This window comes from Sinocyclocheilus anshuiensis, unplaced genomic scaffold (genome assembly GCF_001515605.1).
Source record: "Sinocyclocheilus anshuiensis isolate Anshui unplaced genomic scaffold, SAMN03320099.WGS_v1.1 scaffold581, whole genome shotgun sequence".
Taxonomy (NCBI): Eukaryota; Metazoa; Chordata; class Actinopteri; order Cypriniformes; family Cyprinidae; genus Sinocyclocheilus; species Sinocyclocheilus anshuiensis.
In genome coordinates this window covers 795,211-807,737 of record NW_015540886.1, presented here as the reverse complement: position 1 = coordinate 807,737, position 12,527 = coordinate 795,211, and the positions used below count along the sequence as shown (strand labels likewise).

Genomic DNA, 12,527 nt, shown 5'->3' with positions numbered 1-12,527 from the left:
TCAAAAATGTAGTTTTTATTATCCATATGCAGAAGTGACAAAAGTGCAAAGTGTATTAAAAACATACCAAAGAGCAGACGTTTCAGCCCATGCTTTCTTCAGTGCTCATTAGGCAAAAAAGCAACAACAAATTTATATAGGCACAATTGCAAATTGTTGACAGCTGATCTTAATCAATGAGGGATAATTGTCATGCCAACAATTTCCCTTTACAAAAAAACATACAAGATCCATCTCTTCATTTAATCCAGTCGGGGGTTAATGATTTCAACTAAAAAATCCAAAAAGCCTCTCTTTGTAACAATTTTCTATCACGGTTACCACCTCTCCTATTCAGTACTCACTACTCAATACTCATGAGTACTTTTAAATAGGCTACTCTTTTACTCTTACTCAAGTAGTTTTTTGGACAAGTACTTTTACTCTACTCACACTACATTTTTTGGAAGGTAATGGTACTTTTACTTGAGTATATTTTTTCAGTACTCTTTCCACCACTGGTAAGCACACACACATTCACAGTTTCACAAAGAATCTTTATGTATTCCAGTGATCTCATTAGAAGGTGTGTCTGTGCAGTATGTCTATGAATAGGTATGTATTAGGACTGTCAGTTGATTAAAAATTTTAGTAGCACTTTACGGCAAGGTTTATTTCATTAACAGCATTAGTTGCAATTCTTTTGAATCAGGTATCCAGAATATTAGTATCAAGTATAATGAACTAACAATGAACATTTTTGTACAATTAATTCTAGGTTAATGTTAATTAATAAATAAGTCGCTGAATTTGTCCGCACACTGGATTTTCCAATCAGACCAAAAAAGGTCTCTCAAAAATGTAGTTTTTATTATCCATATGCAGAAGTGACAAAAGTGCAAAGTGTATTAAAAACATACCAAAGAGCAGACGTTTCAGCCCATGCTTTCTTCAGTGCTCATGAGGCAGAAAAGCAACAACACACTTATATAGGCACAATTGCAAATTGTCGACAGCTGATCTTAATCAAAGAGGGATAAATGTCATGCCAACAATTTCCCTATACAAAAAACATGCAAGATCCATCTCTTAATTTAATACAGTCGGGGTTAATGATTTCAACTTAAAAATCCAAAAAGCCTCTCTTTGTAACAATTTTCTATCACGGTTACCACCTCTCCTATGCAAGAGAACCTCTCAATGCCCAGGAATTTAAAATCAGAAAAAGAATGCTTTGCAGACTCAAAATGACGAAAAACCGGAGAAGTGTGATCTTGTCTCCTGATAGCACTCATATGTTCAACAATTCTAGAGCGCAATGCACGTATTGTTTTACCAACATACAGTAAAGGGCAAGTACACATGATTATGTATATCACATGAGTTGTTTTACATGTGATCAATTGTTTAATTTTGTAGACTTTACCCGTTTGTGGATGTGTAAATGACTTGCATTTTAAATAATGAGAACAGGCAACACAATCTTTACACGGAAAATTTCCCTGGGCATCAGAGAGGGTCCAGACTTGTTGTACTAAAACCTTCTCCCTTTTGCTCTATGCACCTGAGAAGAACTAATTGTTCTTTTTGGGCGCGCACAATTCCTGTTTGATAAATTAAATAAATAAATAAATAAAAGTAATTCATCATCATGAATACATTAATTTTAGTTTATACTAAAATTAGTGGGGAGGGGGGGGGGGTTGTTCACTAGTCACTGCTGTGTGTGTGCACTTGGATGGGTTAAATGCAGAGCACAACTTCCGAGTATTGGACACCATACTTGGCTACACGTCACTTTCACATTCACAAATTGCATATAATTGGCTTTAAAATGGTTTAAGAAGTTGATATGATCGATTTCATATAATTGAAATCCATTTTATAGTTGTGTTTGTCCATCTGCCCGAGGTAGACTTAGGGGCTGTTTGTTCTTATGCTTGTGTGCAGTATTTTTTAATTATTGGTCTTTGTATACATGTAGACAGACATCTTTGAGCTTGCTTTTCAGCATTTCATGCCATAAGCTCTACTTTTTTGAAGACATTGTATAAAGTGGTTAAACTCTGTTTGACTGTTTTTTTTCTTGATTTACTTTTTTAAAATGATTACACAAAATTAATGTGTTGTTGCAGATACATAATGGCAGGACATCACATATTCCTAAAGCCTGCAAGATTCCCATTACAGTTATGAAGATGCAAAACCTGCATATGCTGTCAAAACAAGAGACAGGTTTTAATGAAGATTTATAGTGCTATCCTCATCACTCGGTGAAGACAGTAGACGATGCACTTCATCATTTTAAGAAACTGATCTCAGGGGGCCCATGTCCAGTCTGAAATTGTTTCAAAGAACTTCTCCTTTAATGTATCACCGAAGTCCATTACAGTTTGTGATGTAGGCCTACACCAGGAATATACACAGAATTTTGCTGATCTATGTTTGGCAATGGCCTTGAGAAACACATTGCCCAAATACTAAAAATGGAAGATAATGAGTTTGTTGCTCACCTCTGAGGACATCATATTTAAGAATGCTGACTTAAGACCTTTTATTGGCTACCTAATGCACCCAATCAGGTCCTAGAGGATGTCCATCCCTGTTCTTGATTATACTGTTCTGATTCTCTGCAGTGATACAGGAAAGCAAAGAAGAAAATAACAGTCATTTGAGGTATAACTACCTTTTCCCAACCAAATTACTATGACAGAAAATGAAATTGTTTAGAGATAGATATAATTTTGGTCCCTCCATATGGCTTCCTATATCCATTGCATTGTCTCTATAGTTCACTTAGGTCATGGTTGTTGTTGTTGTAGTATGTAATTTAGGAACTTGTAAATTAGTGGCTTTTTCTTAAGTTAGTAATAAATAGGCAAATAAAGTAGGTGTATTTGTGTGTTTTTAAGTGTCATAAATGTGTGTGGACACGACGAAGAAAATAATCCAAACAGGTTTTTAATCCAAAATCCACAGAAGAACAGGTTATCCAGACACAAGCAAGGATGAAACAAACAGGGACTGAACTAAAGAGGGACAGAACACAGGTGTCGGTGGTTAAATAATAAGGGGACTAATGAAGAAATGAACACAATGAGGGCAAATGACTACACGGAAACACAACTTCATAATGGTGACATTAAGAAGAAATTCCTGGTCATAACAAAAATTAATATAAATAAATAAATCTGATATTGTGCATCCCTATTCGATACCGCAGATTATATACTGAAGTAATGAAAACTAAATTCAAAAAAAAAAAAAGGAAAAGTCATTACTGATGGCTGGGTTCACATAAGAGCAGTGTGAATGCAGGTTAACTGTTGTCCCAACTCAACATCTGGGGCCACCAATGGAGAACTGTGTGGATAAGATGTAAAGAGACATGTTGATTGGAGCTGTTTTGATATTCATGCATGCATTTTGAGTTAGTCATCCATGAGAGATGGAAAGGGAAAAAATAGCCACACATGCACAGACAGACCATAATATCTAAAGGTCCGTAGACATGTGGAGCTTGAGACTAAATTAAGGTGACAGGTGAAGACTTTCTGGTCCACCCTGCAGACAACTGCCTAAGGGCGTGGGGTGGGCGGAGACAGTATCTTCAGAGAGTATATAAAGTTTAAAATAAATGAACTTTGTATGTACAAAAAAGTATGCGAATTTCTCTGAAGACACTGAAAACAATGGGAGCATTTGTCTGAGGGTACTGGGAAGTTACCAACTGTAGCGTCACTCCAATAGATGACACATGCAGATGGTTTTCACATGATGCCTGTTTTGTCTACACTCACACAAATGTGTGTCTCATACTTCTTGCATTTGTTTCAAAATCTGATTATGATTCTGTCTGTCTTTTATTATAAGATATAATTCCCAGTTGATGAATTGTTGGTACGTGAATCCTGGAAGTCATTGACATCACTTAATTGAAAACATAAATGGTAACACCATAGATATATGGTAGTGTTGTTGTTATATTTGCTGTTTAAATACATTCAGTTTTATGAATGTCATGTTTGGAAATCATATATTGGCTTCAACATGTGTTGACAGCTCTTTTCATTCCCTTTCTTTGTTGCGTTAGGGGTTTCCTCTTTTTTCTTCATTTAGTACACCTACAGTTTCTGTTCATGTCTGTGTCTTGTTTGCCACTCAAACTGAAATTGGAAAAACTGAATTAAGATGAAGGTACTTCAGAATTTGTCCGTGAAACTACACCAGATGTGTCTGAATAGTGGTATTCTTTAAACAAGATTTTCAATAAAGTTTGTGTGTGCACGCGTGCATGCATGCATGCATGTATGTGGATGTCTCTGATAATAGAGGAACTTTCGGTGTCCTTTTCATGACAAATGAGTACCACTGTGCACAAGCAACAGGGATAAATAATAATGCAATATAAATAATGCGTAAGCAGCAGTATTCACTGTTACACTGGACACATGAGCCTGCAAACACACAAATAAATCATTTTATGTATAAGCAAGCACATAAACATGATCAATAATTTAATATATAACAAAGACGGAAGGTCTGCAGGTATAGGTAGCACATGGGAAGTTGACACGGAAGTTAGCTTGGACATTCAACATCAAGATGAGTCTGAATATGTTTTGTTTTATTTATTTATTTGTTTGTTTGTTTTGCCAGCCAGTAGGTTTTAGTTGTTACTAATTTGTGGGAGGGACATTCTCTTGACTAGAGTGCTTTTGATTGGACAAAAACTGTGTGGTGCATGAGTCAACAATATTTTTGCTGTGTTTTAAGAAAGACTGTAGATTTTAAAAAGTGTGTTTCTGCATAATTCAGCTTTTAGGAGTATGCTAGAGTGAATATGACCTTAAAGCTAACAGACATGGACTAAAACATGGGCTCTTTTTTACCATTGTAATCACCTTTTTACAGTTTATTGTAATTATTGAGTTGTAAAAAGGTATGATTCTTAAAAAAATCATTTTTAATGCATAATAATTTTCTAAATATTTTAATATGGAATATTAATAGCATGTCACACTGCAGGACAGTGCTGTCACTAGTATAATGTCATATATCCTTATGCATATATATATGTATGTATATAATGCATATAATATATGCACACACAAAACAAGACACACCAAATTGGTTAATTATTCTCCAGGTACACAGTGAGTGCATAACTTTTTCTAATGAGTTTAAGGTCTTGGATACCATCAGAATGTGTGGTGTCAAATCCCATTGCAGTGTGTGTATGTACGGTGTATGAACTTCCATAAATACAAGCATGACAAACATGTTCTTACTTTATGCCAGTATAATCGGGTGAGTTGCATACATATCTGCACCATCACAATCAACACACATACACATGCACAGACACCCCAAGGCTGATGAAATGTCAGGGAGGCGTGAATCACTCTGTAAGAGATGGAGTGCAAGTAATTTTGGTGACTTTGTCTGCCAGTCACAGGATAAAAACGTACACATAGACAACACAGATTTATAGAATGGACAAATGGACATTCACAATACAAATGTGATAGTCACGCACCGAGACAGAAAGTCACAAGCTCTGTTACACAGACAATATGGAAATGGACCGTGATGGAACATGCAATCTTTGGTTAGCCACTCTGCGTCTCTTTTCATATTATCACCACACACTCATAATACAGGAATATTCTTATTTAAGATGGTAGATATATCTTACTGTAGTGTCAAACAGTCGAGCATGTTGCTCACAACACCGAGGTCATGGGTTTGATTCACAGGGAATGCATGGACTGATTATAATGAGTCACTTTGCATAAAAGCGTCTATTAAATGCATAAATTTAAGCAGTTTTGATATAGTTAATATAGTTGATAAAATTGATATTTCACAATTGACTATGAATTGTGACCAACCTTAAGAAGATCTGATTTTTAAGGTACAGGATCAGGATTGTTGAGACTGGATCTGTTGTAGTCACAAATGTGCATGTTAATGAATGCATTTACTTAAGCTAGTTACACATGCAAAGGGTGCACATGTTTACCGAGCTGATATAACGTGGGCCTCGCTATCTCATTTCATGTCCCATTTCTCCAGTTGATGTAATTGAGATCCCAGTCTTCCCAAAAGAAACCCACTATAGAAGATTGTTTGTTACAAGTAACAGGCTTCTGCATTTGTTGTGGTAACTGCATTTTTAACTGGGCTGTTTGGAAGGAAGGAAGTAACCCAAAACTCAAGATTTGTAAACTTTGATTTACAAAAACCCACTTTGATTTACCACAAATCTAAATATTGAAAAAGCAACACATCCTTCTTCATGCCTGTGGTGGTTATGGCCCTGGATGGATGGTTTATTAGCTGTAAAAGTGTCTGAAATGTGACAGCAACCAGGGATCTTAAAAGAGAGTATAGGAAAGTGTAAATCAGTCCCACTGTCTTATTGTCAGGCAGAATCATGACCCTGTCTACAGGGACTGAAGGAACCGTTGATCTTCGTCATGAAGCCGATCACGGAGATGAACAAGTGTACAGATGCACGGATTAGAAAATGCATTATAGATCACAAAGTTATTTGTTGTTGTGAGCAGCAGCTGCTGTGTCTAACTGATCGATGGAGATCTTACAATACGCAACCTCTGCTTAGCTCTTTCATGTTTGGAGTGCTGGTTGTTGAGCTTTATTCTATCGCCCCCATGTGACAGCAGCTGGAACTGTGGAAGTAGTAACAGGAAAATGGTTGAAAAGCCAGCCTGTAACATATGTTTATTTATTTATTTATTTATTTATTTATTTTACACATCATTTTGCACCTGTACTTGCTTAAATAATGTTAAAGTCCATTCTGATTTCTTCTAGTTATTCCATTCTGTCCTTTTAGATATGTCTAGATTAGCATTGGGCAACTTGTTCCTCATGTTCCAGTGAAGATTGTAGGGTTCCCAGCCATCTTTTGATGTATAACTCTACTAACCAAGCTGTACACCTCCACCTTCAGACTGTGTGAATGAACTGGTATGTGCAGACATGCTCCTTCCTGTTGTAATTGCATTATGCCCATCTCTGGAGCTGGTCTCCTCTTGATGTTGTTGTACTGGGCAGTTGTCCAACAATGGCTGGGATGTATGTGCACTCAAGTGTGTTTGCGTGTGTGTCTTACTATGTTGGGCCAGTGCATGATCTTGGCACTCAGTCCTGGTTCACCAGCTTCAACTTATTCACAAAGTCATTTGAGCTGTGTTGCTTGCGATATGGGACCCCTGGTGGTGCCAACGCGCACACACTAGGGGTTGAACGACTTCTGATTTTTTAAAGTCGACTTTTATGTGATGAAAGTCGAGTCGAAGTCTAGTCACTGATGACATCATTAATGAACAAATAAGTCTGGAGCTGTGACAAACACCTTGTGCACAGCTATGGCATATGACACAGCTGGCCACATGGCTATTGCTCCTATAACAGCTCATTTTTATCAGTTATTTTGTCTTTGGGTCATTATATTTCTCACAGATTTCTGCTCGTTCTAAATCAGATACAGATAAAGCAGCACAGTAAAGATTACATTCATATGAATGCATTAGTGAGAGCAATTGCGTGTGTGAATTAATTCTACCTGGCAGCGTCTCTCTACTAATAGTGAAGCTGTGGGATTTAGTTATTAAGAAATATATGCTTGAACTTTTCAGTTTCTAAGCTATTTTATTGAGAAATCACATAACAGTGTTTACAATACATTTCTGTGCTGAATGATTTTGTGTCCCCCGATCTGCGCTTGATGTACAAGCTACTGTCTGTAGCCTATGTGTGTGCATTACAGTGCAGCAGCGCATTAGATTAGAATGGCGATTAACTTACCTGTACAATTAAACAGCTGTTTAAAACGTGCATTCTCCTGTTAAATTTCGAGCATCCAGTAATATAATCACACGTCTTGCATAGCGCTTTCAGAGTATGCATTTATTTGTCATTTTAACTGTTTGGAAACGGAGTGTAAATGTGGAAGTCCTTCAAAGATTTCTTATCCTGTTGCGCCCTCTATAGGACCAGCGACTAGTCGACGTCAAGCTTAAAGCGTCATGGCAGAGCATTGAAGTCGACTAGTCGATTAGTCGGTGCAACCCCTAGCACACACACACACACACACATACTGGTGCTGACTATAACACACAAGCATAACTCGCATTGATATGATTGTGTGGGTGAAGTAGCATTTTCTTCCTCAGCCATCTCTGTTTTCTTTCTTACTGTATTCTGATCTTCTCGGGGAGGATCAGGAGTAATGCAATCATCCTAGTAGAATGGATCAATCATTCTGCTCCTAGATCCCTTCAAATGGCAACAATTTATCCACACACACAAACACTGTGAGTTGGGTTTTGCATGTCTACTGTTATTTCATTGACTGGTCTCTTTCTACAACAGCAGACTCTGTGAATTGAGACTTGTTCATTGATCAAAATCCTCACAGTGTGACACAATAACACATTTTCCACTTTCAGCATTATATTTCCTGTCATGTACAATTTACGGCCCACTATACACCAAGACCTTCTAAGCACTTTCAGGTCATGTCAGGACACCACATGGGCCAGATTACCACTTTGAATGTGATTAGACTGTAATTCTCGTAGAGAAAGCAGTTCATGCTAAATTTTGACTTAGTGAAGAATAATCTATAATTAATCTATAATTGCACTGGTAGATGGATTGAGTTTTTTTTTTTTTGTATTGTGTGTCGACATCCAGGGTCGCAAATCAGTTAATACAGGAATCCAAAGTGTGACTAAAATGGCCAAAAACTGCACAAAAAAAACATACACACACATTTGTGAGAAAAAAATCTACTCATGAATTTTGAATTTAAAATATAGACATTTGTTAGAACTTAAGTGGTTTCATCAGAAGTTTTCATCAGTGTTTCCTGTACCCTACAATGAGCGCAGTGTGAGGCGTTTTGTCCGATTTGCAACCATTTGACTTTTAAGGTTCTTTGTAATGAGTCAAACAAAATGATTCACAAAACTGTCTCGACCTCACCTTGTGAGTTAGCAGTTTGAATTAGGCTCAATCAATTAATTGTTCATAGCCATTATCGAGTTCACAACTGACTCATTGAACAGTGAGTCAGACTTTGGTTATATCCAATTCAAAGTGAACAAGGAACCATAACTATGATATTTTAGGTTTGTTTATTTACTCACTGGATGTTCATATGGTAGTGTATGATGAAATGTGGAATGGATGTTTACAACAGAGATTTGGTGTAAAAATGAATACTGATATTCCAAAAACTTTAAAATATTTATATATTTATGTATATTTATATATAATGAAGTAAAGTCATATTTTTTTTAGCAATTCTGTAATTTGACAACTTCTGTTTTTAGTCTGATTTCCTGTAAAACAACATCATAGAAATATTTTCTTCAACAATAGCAGAGATAAAGGCAAATAGATTTATTTAATTTGGTAGAATTGGTCATACAGTTTTCTTGTAGCTTTACAACAGTTATTTCTACTGTAGTAGTCAATATAGTTTTACAAAATATGCTGTACAAAAATATACCAGTGAATGTAAAACTGTCTCAAACACTTTTTTTCTGAAACAGTCATAATAATATTACATAATACTGATTTAATTAAACCCAGACATTATCAAGTAGGCTGGTGTCCTATCAGGTTGTGGGTGATTCAGTATTTAAACATGCACAATGTTAATGGGCAAAATCATTATTGGCAATTCATTTGGGAGTAAACCGATCATAAATAACATTAATTTTCAAGTTGAATTGGCAAGTAAGTTGTTAATAGGTTTAAAAGCAATTCTGGAGCGATAATCAACATAAATTAGTGCACTGTCTCCTCCATGGTACATTAAAACAGCATTATAGGCAATAAAATTATATTATTCAGTGTATCGTATACAGAAATATCACTGTAGTGTATGTGAGATGTTTTAGAAAACCTATTGGTTAGACAAGACCCTACACCCTACATAGCCATTATTCAGTTTGTACATGTACAGTCATGTCTGTATAACAGGATTTCAAATATCTCAGCCAGAAGAGAGTGAAACAGGTTATGTAAAAATCCCTGGCTGATCCAATTCTTGAGTCACACCTCAGTGGAATCACTTATGACGTATGTGACATTGGCGTGTATAAAGATATAGCAGTGCAAATTGAATAAGTGGAAGAGGAAAGCTGGCCAAGGTCCTAAATCACCAGTGAAATGCATGTAATTTATGTTATGTCACGTTAAGTCATTCACAGCATTGGAACATGAATAATGTGTTGAAATGACAGTGTTATGTCTCTTTGTCGGGTGGACTGAGGCAGGGACATTTGAGATATTGTATTTCATTTTGGATATATGACAGCAGTAGGTCTCAACTGGTTTTGCTTCAGTTGCATTTTATTATTTGCATTTAGGATTGTTCTCTCTCTGCTGTCAATCAGAACACACTTGCAACCCATTGACCCACCAGTTGAGAACTACTGTACTAGATACTACATGAATGAACAGATACTGTATAGCCTACACACACATGCACAGAGAAAAAGGATAATGATCAGTGATTAGCAGGAACCACTTCTAAGATGATCTGCAGTGATCTGTTCACAGAATCTGAGAAACACAGGGGAAACAAACATTAATTAGCCAGCCTGCCAACTAATTAGCATATGTTTTATGATATTATCATATTCTGTATGATATGATATGGAATATATTTCCATATATTCCATAATTTGTGCATAATGAGTATATTGTTTATTCATTTCCAGAGAATATTTTTCCAAGAGTTTAACACCTTGGTCATATAATCAAAAATTGCTTGGAATGTCGGGTATCATCATAAGAATCATTAATGTGTATCTAGAGAAAAATCGACTTTCGCACATATTCAGAAGTTTTATGCTTTTGCCATTTGCAATTTTGTAACCTCTGACCTGACAATTTCTGGAACCATTTGGGTTTTCTTTCGCAGTGGATGAATATGTAGTACGCAGGGATGCCTGTGAGAAAGATGGCGAAGCCAATACCAGTATTAACTGGATCCGAATATAGAGAAAGGAAGACCATGAAGAAACAGGTGAAGGAGAACACAGCAGGGATGAAAATAGGGACCTGAGAAAGAGAAAAACACAAAGATAAAGAGGGACTATATTAAAACTTTGTTCTTTGGACTTTGGAAAGAGTGTGTTTTCCAGTTTAGACTGTATGTATGTCTGTTCCTCATAAATCATATGACTACAAAAGACTTGGAATATAGTGAGTGGACCATTTTCATGATCCTTTTATAGTGCTTGTGTGTCCTTTTTGAAGCTTGAATTGCCCTTTCATTGTGAACCGTACAGTTGTTTTGCAGAAGAAGAGTTGGAATGTTATGTGTGAATTTTCATTTCCTTTAAATATCATATTTGACCCACTGTCATGGATATCTGTAAAATCTTCAATTTCCTATCTAAAAGGGATCCACAGTCGTATCGTGAATTAATTTCCATGTTTACACACAGCCTCTTCTAGTTTGATCAGCTAAACTTTTTCATTATGACAAATCAAATGCTTAGCCTAGATAAAACTACAGGAAAAAAAAACTGGTACTCAATGCATCAAAAATGTCAGCTCAGTTTGTTCATGGTGACTTTACAGTATATTGGGCACTTTTCATCCAAAATAACCACCAGTTGACCAATCCCAGAGAAAGGCCCCCTGGAGCAACCTAATATTAAGTGGACACAATAACAAAGTGACAGAGTACAACTGAGATCTCAATAGCTCTCCAACTCTTGGCTCACCTCTGCTAACCTACACCTTAGAATTAAATCTACTGTGTTTTCCCAACCAATAGATCCTTAACCATTATATTACATTAGAGATGTATGAGATATGAGATAATGGGCTGCCAGCATAGAAAAGCAGGTGACCTTAAATGGTCGCGGCATATCAGGGCGTGTGTAGCGCATGTAGATGAGGCCGATGACAGCAACCCCGATGAACAACCAGCGCAGGAAGCTCATGAAGTTCAGCAGGCTGTAGATGTCCCCTAAGAAGAGGATCAGTAGTGTGATTGGATACTGAAAGAAAGATAAGAACTTTTAGAAAGTCATAGAAATAGGCATGTAGGCATGAAAAATACAAGGCAAGGCAAGGCAAGGCAAGTTTATTTATATAGCACATTTCATACACAATGGTAATTCAAAGTGCTTTACATAATAGAAATTAAAAAATAATAAACAAATAATCACAACAATAAAACAAGGAATTTAAAACTTTGAAAATGATTTAAAAATTGATTTAAGAGGTTTAAAATTAATTTAAAACAGTTAAGAATAGAAAATGATTATACATAAAATATAGTGCAATCAGTTCGGACATTGCACAGTGCTCATTCAGTAAATGCACAGCTAAACAGATGAGTTTTGAGTCTGCATTTAAATGTCACTAATATTTTAGCACATCTGATCTCTTCTGGAAGCTGATTCCAACATAATAACTAAAAGCGGACTCCCCTTGTTTTGTGTGAACCCTTGGTATTTCTAACTGACTCGATCCTAATGATCTGA

At 36.3% G+C, this 12,527-nt stretch overlaps 1 protein-coding gene across 1 annotated transcript in view; it reads right to left on the bottom strand.

Moving 5' to 3' along the window:
• Positions 1–9,492: 9,492 nt before the first annotated feature.
• The window catches only part of LOC107688699 (cystine/glutamate transporter-like), a 19,883-nt gene continuing 16,848 nt past the window's right edge, over positions 9,493–12,527 (bottom strand). The window contains exons 10-12 of the mRNA XM_016486436.1: positions 11,889–12,038; positions 10,911–11,088; positions 9,493–10,587 (exon numbers count right to left, since the gene is read on the bottom strand). Of these exons, the coding sequence (XP_016341922.1) occupies positions 10,532–10,587; positions 10,911–11,088; positions 11,889–12,038 (384 nt within the window). The 3' untranslated portion in view covers positions 9,493–10,531. The remainder of the gene's footprint in view (positions 10,588–10,910; positions 11,089–11,888; positions 12,039–12,527) is intronic.